Source organism: Gorilla gorilla, chromosome 15 (assembly GCF_029281585.2).
Source record: "Gorilla gorilla gorilla isolate KB3781 chromosome 15, NHGRI_mGorGor1-v2.1_pri, whole genome shotgun sequence".
NCBI classification, from domain to species: Eukaryota; Metazoa; Chordata; class Mammalia; order Primates; family Hominidae; genus Gorilla; species Gorilla gorilla.
In genome coordinates, this window is record NC_073239.2 from 81,696,552 (window position 1) to 81,714,695 (window position 18,144).

The 18,144-nt window shown below is 49.9% G+C and overlaps 1 protein-coding gene across 3 annotated transcripts in view; it reads right to left on the minus strand.

Annotated features, from left to right (window-relative positions):
- SPTB (spectrin beta, erythrocytic) overlaps positions 1-18,144 on the minus strand; it is a 133,774-nt gene that overhangs the window by 45,861 nt on the left and 69,769 nt on the right. For all 3 annotated transcript variants that reach the window (XM_031001649.3, XM_055362063.2, XM_055362062.2), the window contains exons 3-14: positions 12,800-12,951; positions 11,468-11,641; positions 10,088-10,179; positions 9,616-9,696; positions 9,147-9,262; positions 8,626-8,738; positions 7,617-7,804; positions 5,616-5,733; positions 4,456-4,614; positions 3,236-3,538; positions 2,365-2,515; positions 895-1,765 (exon numbers count right to left, since the gene is read on the minus strand). In XM_031001649.3, the coding sequence (XP_030857509.3) occupies positions 895-1,765; positions 2,365-2,515; positions 3,236-3,538; positions 4,456-4,614; positions 5,616-5,733; positions 7,617-7,804; positions 8,626-8,738; positions 9,147-9,262; positions 9,616-9,696; positions 10,088-10,179; positions 11,468-11,641; positions 12,800-12,951 (2,518 nt within the window). The remainder of the gene's footprint in view (positions 1-894; positions 1,766-2,364; positions 2,516-3,235; positions 3,539-4,455; positions 4,615-5,615; positions 5,734-7,616; positions 7,805-8,625; positions 8,739-9,146; positions 9,263-9,615; positions 9,697-10,087; positions 10,180-11,467; positions 11,642-12,799; positions 12,952-18,144) is intronic.

Consider the following 18,144-nt stretch of genomic DNA (forward strand, 5'->3'; position numbering starts at 1 on the left):
GCTTCTGGCTCAACAGAGACATATGAAGGGGAGGGAGGGCTGAAGAGAGGTTACTGTGTATTTGTGTGGGGGATGTCAATTGTCACAAGGGCCACCTTCCAGGCCTCTGCTTTTCCGGCTGTTGCTTTTGGACTCTGAGTCCAATGCCTTGACATCTTAACCCAAAAGATACCCTTTCCAGCCAGGTGCTGCATTCCTGGGTAAGATAAGGAAAAGCTGCTGGGGCAGTGGTCGGGAGGAATTTGTGGTTCTGAAGGCCGATCCTTCTAGGCTAAGAGCCCAGGACTCTCCAGCATCAGTGCAGCACCACCTTGGCACTGCTCCAGAGAGCGGCCTCTCCTTCTCCTGACTGCCTGAATTCTGTGCTTCAGCTGCTGAGATGCTGCACAGACTGGGACATGCCTCATCATCTGGGGTGCTGACAAAATCAGAACACCAGGGGTGAGAGTGGCCTTGCAGACAGGGGGTTTGCAAATTCTCTCTGTGGCCCCTCAGAGTCTCCTGGCTTAAGGACTGCCACAGAAAGCTAGAGCTGGCAGGGTCCTGGCCTCTCAACCTCCTTCTCCAGAGTAGCTCCATTTTTCCTCTGTGTGACCTGGGGGTTCCATACACAATTCATCTGAGCAAAGACTGCTATTGCTGAAAAGTAATTGAATAACTGGACTAGATAAATTCCCTTTGTTTGAGGAACACAAGGCCCCAAAGGGTGAAGTACCCCAGGCCACAGAGCCAGAATAGAACTTATGACTCCTAATGCCAGGACTTTGCAACAAAGGACATCCCAGGGCCTCTCAAAGAGACCTTTGCTGATCCAGAGACTATTACCAAACTAGGTGGGAGATGGTGTCCAGGCCTGGGTGCAGGGACGTGAGGAAAAGATGAGTTAACTCTGACCTGTGCTGCACGACCTCCAGGTCCTCCAGGGTGTCTGGCATTTCCATCTCGGCCAGCCACTTCTCCTTCTCTCCCATCCACAGCTCACAGGCGTCTGTCTCCCCGAACACTGTATACAGGTCCAGGGCTTCCTGCAGCCTCTGTTGACGCAGGTCCGCCTGGGCCACCACCTGTTGGTAGAGCTCCCGCAGGGCCTGCAGCCGATGGGTCACATCTGGGGAATCCCGAAACTCTTCGGGGAATCCCTGGGCCTGCTGCTCCAGGTGCTCCATCACCCCACGGCTCTCCTCCAGCTCCTCCAGGAAGTCCTTGTGCTTTTTCCCCAGGGCCCGCGTGGCCCCTTCGTCCTGCCCCACATCTTCACCAGAGAGCAGCCGGTGGGCGTCTTGCAGCCAAGCCTTCAGGTCATCCGCATCGCCCTGGAACTGGAAAAAGTTCTCAGTATCCTGGAGGTTCTTCTTGCAGAAGGCAGCCAGGTCCTTCAGCTGGTCCCACTGAGCCGACACCTCCTTGATGCGGGCCTCGATCTGCGGGTGCCCAAACTGCTTGCGCGCAACCATGCCATGAGCCTCCTGGAAGATCTGCTCCAGGTGAGCATCTAGCCCACGGAGCTCATCCTCAAAGGCCTTGTGCTTGCGCTGTAAGATGAGCACACTGGTCAGGTCTTTGCCATAGTCCAGGGAAGAATAGATCTGCTCCTTCTCCTTGATCCAGCTCTCAGCCTCATCCATCTCCCAGAAGAACTTCCAGAGTCGTTTGGACTGCTCCAGTTGGGCCTTCCGCCCAGCTGCCATGTTGCTCAGCTCCTCAAAGCACTGCTCCAAGTGGCTGATGCGGTCCTGGATGACCTGGGGGTCACAAGGCTGGTACCCTGGAAGAAATAGGGGGAAGGAGGACAAAGTGGGGGATGGGCTTCATTTATGGGCACGCTTCAGATAAGCTGCCAGGTTGGAACTACACAACCCTGAAGCTGCCATGTCACTGGGGCTTTGGGGTTGGATGCAGGGGGGTCCCAGTTGCTCAGAGGGTGGACAGATTCTTTATAATTATTTCCCACTGAACTTCAGGGTTAAGGAAGATTAAAAGTGGGGTTAGTTCTTAATAGAAATGTACAACATAAAATTATTTTTAAATTAATTAAAAAAATTTCAAGGTCATTCTTGAAAGAGGCAGTGAGGTCTCTTATTTAAAACAAGAATCTGGAAACCTAAATTGTCTCAGCCATAACTTGAATTAGCAAGGAGAATGAAGGACAGAGGGTGCCTCCTTGGTGATTACAGGTTACCGAAGCAGTTGCCTGCTCTCTAGAGAATTTGGCTGGTCCCTCAAGCTTCTTTCTTGGACCATTACTTGATGAAAGTAATAGAACTTTAAAGTTGGTTCCAGGAGATTTATCCAAGTTGGGGTGTTAGGCCAGAGGTGAGGCTCTGGCATTGGAAGCCTCAAAAGGGGAGACAGACTTGGTCTCACCTTTCCCCTCGGTGAACTTCAGGGTGGCTGCGGTGATGGCCTTCACTTTGTCCCCTTGGATGGCGATGTCAGCTTCCATCAACTTGTGCTTCTGTAGCAGGTCTTCAACCTCCAACAAGTGCTTCCCAAACTCGGCAGACAAGAGGTGAGCCTGGCAAAGAGAACAGCAGAAAGGAAATGAGGAGAAGTGAAGAGACCTACACATTAGGAGAAGAGACTCCTGCAAAGGGCATGTCTCTAGTAATCTGAGCAAGGGTGAGCCGAATGCAGCCAGAAAAGGGCTGCTGCTGAGGATGGAAGAAGCTCCAGAGGGAGAGTGCCTACTGGGGGTGCCCATCAGCATCATCCATAGAACATCTTACAGATGCTCAAGCCCCACACTCATCTACTGCATCGGTCTCAGGGTTGGGGCCTGGCCCTGTGTATTTTCACAAAGCTCCAGGGGCAGTCTGATGTGTGTCCTCAGCTGAGACCCACTGCGGCAGAGAGAGAGGAGAGGTTGCCCTTATGCTGGGAGGTCTGGATTCTAACCAGAGTCAAATTGTAATTACTAAGAGCTTGATTCTCCAGGTTCCTGATTAATGTCTGTCTCTTCAAGGCCCTGAAGGTTGGCACCGGTGCTGCCACAAACCCAAGGTTTCTCGGTCACCAGGGTACCATGGACCTGGGCTGGTATCACCTGCTGGAGCAGAGTGGACCAAGAGGCAGAGAGGCAGGTGCAGCTAGACACTTTTCTGCCTCATTTTCTCTATTTTGACTCAGAGATATGACTGGCTGGGAGGTGTCTAAGGAAGCCTATGCTAACTGCAGGGCCACTGAGACCCAAGGTGAGCGCTGCAGGGCATGGCAGGGGGCGGCCCCCAGGGCCCACCTTGATCGCATCCATCCAGTCGATGCTGTGCAGCATGTCCTGGAAGAGCTTCTGCAGTGCCAGGGTGGTCTCGAGCCTCTGATGCCGGGACTGCAGCAGCTCCTGCAGGTAGCTCCATAGGCGCAGTATATTGTCCTTGCGGGCCGTGATGCGCTTCTGGTCATGGTAGTTCTCTTTCTCCAGCTCCTGAGCCAGGTCCTCCAGGGCTCTCACCCGCTCCTCATAGGCAGCCGTGTCGGTCTCGATGGCCTCATGCTTCTTCTTGGCGGCCTCCACAGCTGCCAGGTCATACCCAAAGTTATCCTGCCCCACCGGGAGAAAAACAGGCAGCTCAGTCAGACACCCAGGGGCTCATCCCCAAACTCAGGGAAAGGGCAGCTCCCTTCAGAACCAGTGCTAGATGGGAAAGCACATTCCCAAGAAGCAGCTAGCTCTGCCTTACTTTTGCAGCCTGTCTTATCAGACCTAAGTTCCAAAAATTAATGTCTCGCAAGAGACTCTAAGAGAAGTTCATGATTTTACTCCCCGTGCCACCCGCGTGGGAGATGCAGCCTGCGTGTTACTAATGGAGCCCCTTGGCAGCCTGCTGGCACTCCCCACATGCCTCGAGTGGACCTGTTGGATTTGGGGCAGGAAGGGGCTGCTTCTCACTCAGAAACCCACGTACCAGCAAATAGATGGTTTATTCACATGCTATCTGGGGTGCGCATACGCTCTCCAGTGCTCTCAGAATACTTGTTGCCCCCTTTCTGGACAGAATCTAATTTGATTCCAAGCTTTAAGTGAGAGGGAACAGATGCTCTGATGAAGAATCAGCCCTGGGGTCAATTCTTAGCTAGAATTATGTCACAGCACCAGAGGCCAGACTCCAAAAGGCATGCCCGACACAGACAAGGTGCAGTCTGTGATTTTACCATATCCCCCAAGAACCACAATTTAACATCAACTCGAACCCCAGCTGTAGTTGACACTACAGGCCCACATAAGACAACTTCAGCGGCCAGTTCTAGACTCCAAGGCTCTTTCCTAAAAATGAGATTTAATAAATCCTGGAGAGCTCCTCCCCAGATGCAAATCTTGATCCACTGGATCACGGGGGAGCTGTGCTGCAAGGCACGAGGAGAGGCTGTGAGAAGCCAGCTTGGACTCCAGCCCAGCCAAGAGCTGGGGGCTCTGAAGAATGTCCCCTCTCCTGTCACCCAAAGCATGTCCCTCATTACCTGGGCCACGAGGCGCTGGTTTTCATTGAGCCAGGTCTCTCTCATTGCGGCCTTCCGGTCAAAGCGCCGGGCCAGTTGCTCTAGCTTCTCCTGCCGAATGAGCTCATTTCTCAGGGCCAGCTCCCGCCGATACTCAGCTTCCTCCAGGCTTTCCCAGGCCTGCACAAAGGGTGGAATGAGAATTCTTGGGGCACAGGAGAAATGCCTCACTTTGGGGGCTCCACCTCTTTCACCCAACACTGAGTGATTTCTGGAATCAAGGTACAGCCTGATGCTCTTGGGTGACGTGGTAGCAGACTAAAGATCAATAAAAGCCTTTTGGCTTTCATGTCTGGGCCCATCAAAGATTCAGAGGACACTGCTCACGAGTCTCACTTCCCTCTTCCCCTAAACCTGCCTCAGACTCTTGGCCCAAAATAATGTTTTTCACCTCTCTGGATGCTCAGTAAGTTCTTATTGACTAATGGTTACCTCCGTTCAATATGAACTGCCAGGTGGTGGTAAGCCTCCAAGACTCTGAAATGTCATAGGCATTTCCCTTTGGTTATAAGTAGTTAATATTCCATCTTCAAAGACAAACTCAAGGTTCTACAGAGGATAGGCTACAAAACTGGCTCCAAAAAAATGGACTCGGAGGCTGGGTGTGATGGCTCACACGTGTAATCTCAGCACTTTGGGAGGCCAAGGTGGGAGGATTGTTTGAGCCCAGTTCAAAGCCAGCCTAGGCAACATTGCCAGACTCTGTCTCTATAAAAAATGTAACACTTAGCCAGGTGTGGTGGTGCATGCCTGTAGTCCCAGCTACTGAGACTGAGGTGGGAGGATCACTTGAGCCCGGGAGGACGAGGCTGCAGTGAGCTGTGATTGTGCCAACGCACTGCCACCTGGGTGACAGAGTGAGACCCTGTCTTCAAAAAAAAAAAAAAAAAGGACTCAGGGATGCAGGGCATCTGAACAGGGGGATTGAAGGAGGGTGGGGGAGTAGAGTCTGACCCCTCAGAACCAGGTTCGATAACTCCCCCAAATAGTCAACATGTGGATTAATAACATCAAAGAAAGTGGCTTGGTTTAATCTGGTCCAATTAAGGACCATTTCACTGTGTCCTTATCGGGAATTCAATCAATCCACTGTCAATGCATAATGGAAAATGCTGTGGTACCCTGTTGATGTCAGACACTAGTTTCCCATCGTGGGGTGTGTACACTTTCTGATTGTTGGCTCTCATCCGGGACTGGATGGTAAAAAGTAGAACTTCCAGATTCCCCTTCTCTTGAAACCTGTCAAGAAAACAGAAGTAGGAAGACTGGTGTTAAGATCTCATGGCCAAATTTTTTTTGCTAAAGTCAACACGGAACTGTGGCATCTTGAAGCATAGATAGCAAAGCACATTTCCCTTAAAAACACAGAAAAACTAAAGAGAATCTGTAGGTCTGCTTACCTGTTAAAACATCTATCCTTTTCACCAACTGAGATCTAATAGGGGTTTGGGTCTTTACAATATAAACCAGAGAAAACACAATGGCCACCACAGCATTTATCATTTGCTTCTACATGGGAAGCTGAGGTATTCTGGTAATTCCTGTAAATATCAAGTTGTACGGATCAATACAAAAAAAATTTTAAAAAACCTTCTCTGTGCTGCAAGTGATGAGAGCTTCTTACTAGCTCTCTGGTCAGTTCCTTATTAAGTGAGTCAATAAAACCCCAGAAGCAGCATTTTCCATGGGAGAGCATCCTGCACTGAAAACAGCTTTCACCCAGGTCCTAATGAGCCAGATCTCCTGACAAGTCCTACAGGCCAGATGCTTCCCAGAAGGCAGGAAAGGCTGGGCTCTGAGAGGCTTGTACGTGTAGGAGACAAGAATTGTCAGCAGGATCGGTGTCTAGCATATGGGGTACAGGCTCCAGGTGTCAGGTACTTCCACATTTCTGCATGTACCTAAGTGTCCACCCATTTCTGCATCCTTGACCTGGCAGTCAAGGATCAGCTATATGCAAGGTCCCCACCCTGAGCCCAGCCTAATGGATCTCAGTGCTCACAGGCACTTAAGAGAACTGTGACCGTGAAGCACTGTCTACACAGCCAAGAGATAACACCTCTGTGCGCAGTGACTGGTAGACTCATAGAGGATGCTAACTATATTGGATTTAGGGCTTCAGAAATGGGTTACTGTCAGACTAGAAACCAGACACTTGTTTATAGTATATCCGAGACTCAGCATTTCACCTTTCCCCATTTGAGAGTCATGAATGGAGAGTGTGGGGGATGGGGGGAAGAGCAGAGCAGAAGCCTGTTTCAGAGGATCTGGACAAGCTAATGGCAGACAAGCTGGAATGTCCCATGTGTATGTGTGTATGTGTGCATGTTTGTGTGTGCGTGTGCACATGCATGGTTGTATATATGTATGTGCATTTGTACATGTGGTTGTGTGTGCATATATATGTGCATGGGTGCATAGTTGTGTGTGCACACACAAATGCATGTATAGTTAGGTGTATGTGTATGAGTGCACAGTTGTGTGTGTATGGTTGTGTATGCATGCATGTTCATGGGTGCACAGTTGTGTGTATGCATGGTTATGTGTATGCAGGTATGCATGTGTGTGCACGGTTGTTTGCATGCACATGTGTGTAAGCATATGCACACAGGCTCTGCACACACTAGGGTGGGGCAGAGGTCCTGAGAAGCAGGCTAAGTGGTCTGTTGCTGAGCAGTGACAGATGGGAGAGAAAAAGAAGGATGAACTTGACAATCCATAAGGCCCCATGCAGAGAGCTCAGAGGCTGAGAGCACAGAGGTCATCATCAGAAAACAAGCCCACAGCTCAGTGGCAGACCAGAGAAGAGCTTTCCAGCCTGGGTTCTTCAAAGAGACTCAGAAGCCTATGATTTCCCTCCTGTTCCTCCTCAGGGATATCTGGGAGAAGCCACTGTCTTTGGTTGTGAGTCGAGGTTTCTCATCAATGCTGGTTTCTCTAAGCTGATGGCTTGGGAGAAGAGTGGTGAAGAGGGGCACGAGGCAGGTGACACACATACAGCTCTCTAATCTTGAGGGTGTGCCTTGTGGACACACTTCATAAGGCCCAGAACCTGGCTCTACCTTTTGGTGGTCAGTTTCCCAGCCACTGAGGAACACCCTCCCATGTGCCAGGGCCCTTACTTGGGTGGCTTCTCCACGGTGCGGTAGGTGCTGAAGGCCTGCAGCTGCTGCTGGACGCCCGTCAGTGAGTTGGCAAACTTGCGGCTGTTCAGGACAGTGATGGTCTGCTCGATCCAGGTGAGCAGGTCTGAGGCTAGCCCGCTGTACTTTTCAATCATCTTCTCAGTCTCAATGGCATGGTCAATAACCTAAGGAATCACCTTCTTACTTATTCTCATCAGAAGGGCAATGCCACCACTGAGGATATCAATGAGGACCACAATCAAGGTGCCACGAAATGGGGCTCCCATCTCCTAAGCCCTGGAGTGCTCTAGACTGGGTTTGTTCCCTGAGCCCAAGTGTGTTGGTAGGGCAGAAGGAGTAGACTGGAATTGGGTGAAGCCCTCCTCTTGCCAATCAGCAGCAAGCTGGCCTGTTAAGGGTTGGGAGCAGCTCCCCTCCCCAGTGCTAGAGAAGATTGGTAAGCTTGCTGTGCCAGGATGCCAGCCACTAGGGGGCCAGGGTTTTGTTTATTTTTAAATGTTCATGAGGAGTCAAAGTCTGCCAGCCATTGTCTTTACTAAACATGAGGCACAGAGATGAATGAGAAATGGTACCTATACTCTAAGAGCTAAGGATCTAGCAGAGGGAAGGAATCTGGCATGAGGGTCTATACCAATGGGTGAGTTTCTGGTACACTGTGGGTGCCTAAGAGGTCTGCAATCACAATAAACAAACCACATAAAAGCCTGGAGGGTTCCTGTGGGGATGTCCATGAGACATTGGTCTCAGGTGGACCAGGTGTTCGCCAGGTACAGAGCAGCCAGCTGTGGTACCTTTCAGGACAGACCATCAACCTGCTTTGGAATTCAGCTCAGGAGCCATCAATGCTGCCAAGGTCAGCTTTAGAGGAAGTTGGGGGATGGGTGAGCTGTACTCTTCACCCTTTCTTTGGTTGGAAAGGGGGCCACTCTGTCTGGACCTGACAAACAGGGGAAGAGTAACACTTTGGTTCCAAAATAGCTTGTACCTTGCCAACACGCTTGCCCTCCACTGCCAGCACCTTCATCTTGGAGAAGTAGTGGTAAAAGGCCACCACATAGGTGATGATGGATTTCTCATCAGGGTTTTCCGTAAAGACATCTGTTAGGGAAAAGGGTGTACTCTCAGGACCAAACTGGAAGTCGGGAAAGTCAGGCTCAGAGGATTTATTCCCCATTCCTCCAGCATCAAGTTCAACTACAGGCAGCAAGTGACAACCAACAGAGCAAGAATGGAAGAGTGTGATGAAATCCATTTTAGAACCACACATTACAAAAGAAGAAGGATCCAAAGTCCATCTCCAAACAGACCAGGCAGGCATGTGAACCAGCATGGAGCAGAGAAGCAGGCCCAGAGCAGAGCCTGGCCTGGCCACTGCCCCTCACTGTGCCCACAGCTTGCCCAGCACCTGGGCCGGCCTCCAGAAGTCCTGGCGGCTGAGCTCCTCTAGCACAGCGAGTGCATCCCCCATTGCTGCAGCAAAGGCTGGCAGGGGTGGGTGTGGCTCACCTTCGGGGTCGAGGAGCGGGATGATGCCCAGCTGGCGCTCAGCCACATCGAATGCGTGCTCCAGGTTGTGCCGGGCATTGGAGTCCTTCAGCTTATCAAAGTCGATCAGGTCAGGCCTGGGGACAAAACTGGACTGTGAAAAGGGAGTGGCCACAGCATCCCCGCCAGGAGGGCAGCCCTAGCATGAAGCAGACACTGTACAGAGGCAGGGAGGTGGTCAGGCAGGAGGAGTGAAAGGAGGAGATGGGAGCAGAGGAGAGGGGGCAGGTGTGAGCCTTGGCATATGAGGGAAGTGGGCGGCAGGCATGCTGGGATTTAAGGAAAGTGAGGGTGCTATGGGCTGCTGAAGGGGAGAGGAGAAGGAACAGCAGAGGTCACATTTCTGTGACTCCATGTTAAGTGCAATGTGTCCAAATATTCCCAGGGAGGCTGTCTCAGTCAGTCCCCACGGCTGTCCCCTCCCTCTTACCGGTGCTTGTGTATCAGGGCATTAAAGGCCAAGCCATCCTTCCAGCTGGAGGTAAAGTTGGTGACATTGACATGAGGGTAGCTGCATCCAAGAGAAACAGTAAGAGCTAAGAATTAGATTTTTTGTAGTCCCAAACAAGTGTACAAATTGAGGGCCAATATACCAGGAGATAAATGGAACTGTCCTTTCTTGAGCCAGGTCACCAAGAGGGGGCAGCAGCTAACCACACACAGAGGCTCCCCCACCAGATGTGAACACCACACAGACCCCCCAGTCTGCCTGCAGGCAACTGTGGAAAAGAATCCTGTATTCCAGGCCTCAAAGAATCAGGTCAGGACAGACTTTGCATCAATTACAGGGAGGCAGCTGTAGTTCTGGGTGATGATGTCTAATGTCCCTCTGGAGATGGCAGTGCTTGTGGCGAGCAAGGGGCTGGTGGTGGATGTGCTAACAGCTGGTTCCCAGGGCATACCCTGCCGTCTTCATCTGACACCACAACAGCAACGCATCCTTGGCTGAGCGTGTTTCACGACCTTCCTGAGTTTGGACCACAATGTCCTGAATCTGAGGGTAGCAGAACAAGAGAGATTTGAAGAGGATGTACATCTGGATCTGTGCTTTCCTACTGTCCCTAGGAGGCTCCCTCCCTCATCCCTCCTTCACTTAACACTAATTCATCCTTTAAGAGCCGGTATAAATGGCCCTTGGGTTGGGTCTCCCTTCATGTGCCCTGCTCCCTGCATTTACATTTCCTTCTCTCTCCTAGATGCTCCCTGAGCCCAGGGAAATCTGTCTTGGTCACTTCTCTGTCTCCAGGGCCTGGAGCCTCGTGCACCATCAGTACTCCATAGCTGTATTGCGGCTGTCTGTACAAACATTGATTCTGTTCCTATTATGTGGCAGTGCTGTGCTAGGCCTGAGGACACACAGAGGTAAAACAAATTTCCTGCCCTCAAGGAGTAGCCGCCAGCCCCGCAGCAACACCACATCCTGAGGCCCTGCACCCCAGCAGCCTGCTTCCCTGCCTCAGTCAGCCAAAATGGCACAGGGATGAGACAGCTGTAATTGGATAACTCTAATAGAATGCAGAGAATCAGTGACAAGATGCTCCGATTCCTCCTCTGGAGGTGCAATGCCCCTTGAGGCTGTGGAACAACATGAATGCTGGTGAGTACTATACTTTCATTAGCAGCTCCTCTTGCCTTTCCATTCTCCCCAACTCTGCTGCTATTGTTGTTCAATGTTATGCACCCATGGAGAGTGAGATCGGACATGCGGGGCCACTTGGTTGAGGTCTTTAGTCTGCGAGTTGTATGCTCTCTTCTTTCTCCTGCCCTCACCTCCTCGGGCAAGGTTCTTTCTGTCCCCAAACCAGCAGGTGCAAGACCCTGTTTTCCTCCCCTTCCCCTTTCTAAATTTCCTTATAAATAACCTGGACTTTGAATTTCAGGGTGAGAAGAGAAAAGTTTCTGATTGGAAAATATACACACAGATCTTCTACACAATTTTTGCAATTTTCTGTATCTATTTCAAAAACCAAGAAGTTACATGTGTAGGGGAAGGAGGCTAAAAAGCTAATCTTCCAGCCAGATATCAACCCAGCTACCAATTAATTTCTATCTTCTCCCTGAAAAGACCATACTACTGAGTGAGCAGCTCCCCCTGAGCTTCAATGACTTGGGGTGATACAGAAGATGGTTACTCCTTCCTACAAGCACTGTCCCATGTGGCAGATTTACAGCCTCCCAGAATGTGCACTAACACCCACACTCTGTTCAGCATTTTATAAGATTCTCAGGCCCTGGGCAGCCTTGAGGGCTCCCTCGACTTCCTCTACCCCCCAGGAACCCACCTGGAAGCGGAGGATGATGGTCCAGATGAGGCCCAGGACCAGGCGGTGGTTGCCGTCTACAATGTCGTGGGAGCCCATGTTCTCCAGGTGTACACGCTGCTCCTTGAGGAACTGGAGAGCCTTGTCCACGTTCTCCAAGCAGTGGATGCGCATCTTCCCCTTGGTGGGCTTTGGCTGGGGGACAGCAGTGGCCCCCGTGGGCATGGAGGGACTGCACAGTCATCCCAGAGGCTGCAGCCTGGACCAGCTCCTGTCATAAGCACCCACCCTCCACCCTCTTGGCCAAATACCAAGTCCCATGGTCATTCATTGACACTATTCAGTGCTTTCCTTTTAGCAAAGCTCAGAGGTTCCCTCCAACAAGCACCCAGAGATCGGTAACCAGGCTGCATCGGTGCCCTTCTGGGGCTGAACAAAGCCCTCTGAGTGGGCGATAAACGGCATTTGCTTATGGTAACATAACATATGGTTAATTGATCCCTTACCATGTGCCAGGCACAGTTCTAAGAACTGTTTACTGCCAGCCATTGTTAAGAGTAATTTTTAGCTTGGTGATTGATAATGGGTTCATCCCTGCCAATCAACCTTCTCCTCTCCCCCAATGATAACTGCATCATCTGATGGGTTCCCCATGGGTAACTCTCTCTAGTGGAATTTCAATGCAGGGTGAGAGGCAGAACTTCAGCATGGAGTTGAAAAGGCAATATTTCATTCAAGCCTTTTCATTCAAACTTTGAGGATCTCAGAATAACTTCATCAGGTACAGGTATCATTACCCTCATTTTACACATGGGGGAAATGGAGGAAAAGAGGGTCCTGCCTGATAGGCCCAAGGACACAAAGCTTACTCTGTGCTGAGCAAAACATAAACCTTCATCTGTTTCTTCTTTGGGGTCAACAGTATTGCCGGTGGGTTACAACTGAGACAGCCTCTAATAAATTTCCACTTGCAAGGGTGGTAAAACACACAGTAAAATGGCTTCCACACTTTCCTCTTGGTTCCAAGAGGGATGCATCTTAGCCCGATGGGGAGATGACGGCCAGGCCATCACAGGCCAGCTACAGATGCCCAGAGCCCAAAGTCAGGAGCTCTGCATGGCTTCTGGGAGAAGCATGAAGGGGTGGGAGTGGTCAGAGGAGGCAAGAAGTTCTGGGAAGAATTCAGAGAAACCAGTCAGCCACACAGATGCTTCCCATTCTAAGTATTAGAGCCTCCCAAAGGGGCAGAGAGAAAACTGGGAAGGCCAGGAGAACTTGAGATGCCCCCAAACCATGCCTTTGCTGAAGAGGGGCCGATGGCAGCAGCCCCGGGGCCCACAGAAGGGGCTTTACCAGCATCTCTCCAGAGAGCACCTCCAGCAGCTTGATGAGCATGCGCCCATCCCGCAGGTCCTTGTAGAGATCGGTGATGCGGCAGGACACTCGAGCCAGGTGCGAGTTCACCCATTTCGTGAAGGTCTTTTTCTGAACAACTTCCCGCTCATCTAGGTGGAGAGAAGAACCTTGGTGAGGTGCCTGAGGTTGGCAGGGTCAGTGTGACATGCGGCCAAGGGGTTTTACCTTAAGCCCAGGGTACCCCCATGCTTGGCAGACGAAGTCGATGTATTCATTCCACTCCCTTTCTCGAAGCATTTGCCATCAAGGTGTAGCAATACCGGTCCACATGCCACCAGAACAGAGGCAATAAGGAGATCACTCGCACTGCCACCATATTCTATGCACAGTATCAGGACACCTCTAATTCAGCATCTGTTTCCTTGTATCAGTCAGACTACTCTGTACTGTTGTGCCATTGAATTCAGATTTCAGTGCCAGGCTTACCCATCAACCCATCAAATATTCGCTCTGCCTAGAATGCTGTCTCTCAGCCCCTGCACTCCACCCCACCTCCTTCACTTAACACTAATTCATCCTTTAAGAGCCGGTATAAATGGCCCTTGGGTTAGGTCTCCCTTCATGTGCCCTGCTCCCTGCATTTACATTTCCTTCTCTCTCCTAGATGCTCCCTGAGCCCAGAGAAATCTGTCTTGGTCACTTCTCTGTCTCCAGGGCCTGGAGCCTGGTGCACCATCAGTACTCCATAGCTGTATTGTGGCTGTCTGTACAAACATTGATTCTGTTCCTATTATGTGGCAGCGCTGTGCTAGGCCTGAGGACACACAGAGGTAAAACAAATTTCCTGCCCTCAAGGAGTTCCTGATAGGGGGAGCAAAATGATGAGCAAGGGAACAGGATATGTAGAATGTATGACTCATGTGGGGGTAAGGATAATGAAGGTTTGGGCTGAGGGCTGTCTGTGGCATTACGCTATCTTTCTCAGCCCTGGGAAGGTGACATGACACCCCTATCCTAAATCAGCATCAGCCCAGTGCAAGCCCCTGGCCCATGCTGTACCAGTTCAGGTGGGGTACTTCTTACTGCCTCTGTACAAATAATGCTGGTGGTCTGTCCAAGTTAGGCACCAGCATTACCTGGGGAAGCTCAGACAAGATGCTGGAGAGAGGACAGAAGACTGGGATGGCACAAAAAAAAAAAAAAAAAGAGAAAAGGATAGAGGAGGAGAGAAGGAGAAAAAAAGAAAAGTAGCAGAAAAGAAGAAAAACAAATAAGATAGGATTGAAGGTGACAAGAGAGGAGTGAGCCCTCTCTGGATTTATGAACAGTTTGGTGGCAATTGGCTTCTGGGCACTTAGGTTTGAAGATTCAGGGCAGGAGATGACTTGGCAGTGAGGCTGGGCCTGGGGGTTGTGGAGGATCCCTGGGGAGGGTACATGGCAGTGGAGGGGGAGATCACAGCCAGGACATACCTGGAGTGGCCTAGCCAGGAGCGGGGTCTGCCCGGTCAGAGCAGGCTGTGTGCTCGACTGAGCCTCAACCATGAAAGGGCTGGCTTTTTAAATTATTAAATATCTTGATTCAACAATAACAAAAAGAGGAGCTTAGCCAGTTCTGCCTCAAGGGTAGAATCCTGGCAGTTCCTGAGGCTTGCTGCATCAGATGCCTTCCGGCTTCATGGCTATTTTGGTATTAGGAACTCAGACCCTTGATTCTTCTGTGCACTCATTGAGCAAATATTTACCGTACAACCGTCAGGTGCCAGGCCCTGGGTGGTGGTGGGGAACTCAAGGACAAGACTGATGGTCCCTATCCTTGAGGCAGACAGACTCTATAATAAATATGACGAGGGCTTGAGTCATACATGAAGAATGAAGAATTCTACAGCAGCCATCTAAATAAGACTTCCAAGAAGAGGAAAAGTACTACTACTGACTGTGTGAATCCTAAATACATGTAAAATTTAAACGGCATTCATTTATTCTGGGCCTCTGTGCAAAGTTTCAGCGAGAAAACTCCCCTTACCCTTTTGTCAACAGCAAATTAAACCAGTTTCCTGATTTCAAATGCTGCTTCAGCAAAATGTAACTAAAGGGGGTTTGATGCCATACTGGACGGAAAGCAATTGCACTTATTTTGGGGGCATTTTTAGATTCAACAGAGCCAGCCACAGTCCCACAGTTCTTTCCCTAGAAACCAGATCTATTCTTTAAGTAGCTAACCCTTCAGGTCAGGTGTGGAGCCTCTGACTAAGGGGGGTGAAAGTTTTAGCCCCTTTAGAGGTAGGTGCCCCCCAAAATGAAAGTATTTCTTCCTCCTTTTCCAGTCTTTAAGAATGCAAACATTTCATTACATGGGTGCTGAGACCTATTTATCTGTGCTTGGCAAAGGGTAAGGGAGTGATTCTAGCTGGGAATATGGATTAATTCTAGGCCACTGGGCTGGTGCATTTATCGGTGCAGAAATATCAGAAAGCACCCTTAGATCTCCCTAGTTTTCACCACATGAATGATGCCCCCTGGACCCTCAAACGTGGGAGCCACAGGTTTTGAGCACAGGCAGGTGGCCTCCTAGCTGCCTTTTATTTGAAGGCTGGAGTGAAATCACCCAGAATCCCCAGAGCCCCAAAATGCTTTGCAATGTTGAGACACAGAAAGATTTCGAGAGGCTAATGATGATTGGAAGGGGAGAAAAGGCCCCAAGGTGAGAGGCATTTCCATGAGCTGGCTGGCTCCAGCCGCCTGGCATTGGCATGCTCAGCACATTCACTCCGGCACAGCCCAGATGCTCATCCCAAGCCTTCCAAGGGCAGGAGAGGCGGTGGCCTGGAGCCAGCTAGGCTGGGAACCCTGGTAGTGTGGACAGGAAGAGAGGTGGCTGTGCACTGGGCCTGCTGTCCCCAGGGGACCCAGGCCATCCTACTGAGACCCACCATGGGAAGGAGGCCTCAGCACAGCCCTGCCAGGAGCCAGGCCTTATTTCCAGAGCCCTAACCCTGCCAGTGCAGGAAGCGGGTGAGTCCACCAGCATGGACTGGCTGACAGCCTCTGCTACCATCAAACCCCGGCATCTCATTCCTCTCTGTTCCTCTTTTCTTTTCAACAGAGTCTCGCTCTGTTGCCAGGCTGGAGTGCAGCGGCGCAATCTCGGCTCACTGCAACCTCCGCCTTCTGGGTTCAAGCAATTCTCTTGCCTCAGCCTCCTGAGTAGCTGGGACTACAGGCGTGTGCCACCACGCCTGGATATTTTTTGTATTTTTTAGTACAGACGGGGTTTCACCATGTTGGCCAGGATGGTCTTGATCTCTTGACCTCATGATCCACCTGTCTTGACCTCTCAAAGTGCTGGGATTATAGGCATGAGCCACCGTGCATGGCCCTCTCTGTTCCTTTCTTTCCCTTTCCTTCCCGGGTTGTGGCCATCCTCATTCCCTGCTATGTGTTAGGTCTTTGCCTAGAAAACTCATCTTCCTCCCTGATCAGCTCTGACCCAGAATTATTGTCGAGTACTGGGACTGGGTGACCTAAAACCCTTCAAAGGTTTAGTTTCAGGTCAAATACACCCATGACACTAAAACCCTCAAATATATCCAGTAATAAGTGAGTTCGTACATGGAACGGGCTGGCACAGAGAAAGCTTGCCATCATGTGAACTCTCATTGTTATCGTCATTACTACTGCTGCTATTACTAGTGGGCCCTGTCCTAGGTGCTGCAGGGGCGTTGGGCAGCTCACTCTCCCCAAGGCCTTAAGATACAGTTAAGGAAACAATACTCAAACCCACCAATTAACTTTTGCAAGCACATAATAAATAAGTGGCAGTTCACTTTAATAACACAAAAGCCATCACAGGGTAATACTGAATTCCATATCAGGTACATGACACATATGGTCAATGCTCGAGGGTTCCAGGAAGAGAGAGGTCATTTCCAATTGGAGTGGTCGAGGGGGCACCTGGTGAAGAAAGCCACTTTGGATTGTGAAGGGGAGGGGAGCCAGGGAGACAGAATGAGTCCAAGCAGACAGGCATAAAAGGCCAAAGCTAGGCCGGGCATGGTGGCTCACGCCTGTAATTCCAGCACTTTGGGAAGCTGAAGCAGGTGGATTACCTGAGGTCAGAAGTTTGAGACCAGCTTGGCCAACATGGTGAAACCTCATCTCTATTAAAAATACAAAAAATTAGCCAGGCATGGTGGCAAGAACCTGTAATCCCAGCTACTCAGGAGGCTGAGGCAGGAGAATTGTTTGAACCCAGGAGGCAGAGGTTGCAGTGAGCCGAGATCCCACCACTGTACTCCAGCCTGGGCAACAACAGCGAAACTTTGTATCAAAAAAAAAAAAAAAAAGAAAGGCCAAAGCTTATTCAGGGGCTAGGGAATAGCTACAGGTTAGAGAAAAGCAGGTTTTTGGTTTATTTATTTGTTTATTTTGAGATGGAGTCTCACTCTGTTGCCTAGGCTGGAGTGCAGTGGTGTGATCTCGGCTCACTGCAACCTCCGCCTCCCAAGTTCAAGCGATTCTCTTGCCTCAGCCTCCCAAGTAGCTGGGACTACCGGCATGCACCACCACACCCAGCTAATTTTTTATATTTTTATTAGAGATGGGGTTTTGCCATATTGGCCAGGCTGGTCTTGAACTCCTGACCTCGTGATCCGCCTACCTTGGCCTCCCAAAGTGCTAGGATTACAGGGGAAAGCAGGTTTTAAATAGGATGTGGAAAGCTTTGAATGAGAGGCTAAGAAGTTTAGATTTAATCCTAGAGGCAAAAGGAAGCACTGAAGGTGTGGCAGGGTCATTTCCTGAAATATGAATTTGTAAGGCCCCCAGTGTTAATAAAGACACAAAATGTTTCAAATTACATCTCAAAGGAAGTATGCAAAATGCATACGAAGAAAACATTAAAAGGCTCCTGAGGCACGCACAAGAAAATCTGGACAAATGGAAAGGCACGCTGAGGTCTTGAATAAAAAACTCAACATCATCAAGATATCAATTTACCCTAAATCAATATATATTTAATAGTGTTTTAAATATATTTAAATTATACAATTTGAATTTGTGGGAAAAAAAGACAAATGATTAAAAACTTCATTGAAAAAACATGCAACCAAAAATAGGAATATTCCAAAAAATAAGAGTAATAAAGGGCTACCAACCTTTCCAGATGTTTTGTCTATCAAAGAATAGTGTAAACTTAGAGTAAAACTGTGTTGTACTAGCATATGAAAAGATGGATATACCAGTGGGACAGAAATAGTCCCAGTACATACAGGCATTTAATGGCTGATAGAGGTGGCATTTCTAATAGCAAGGGGAAAGATGAATTACTCAATAAGGAGTATT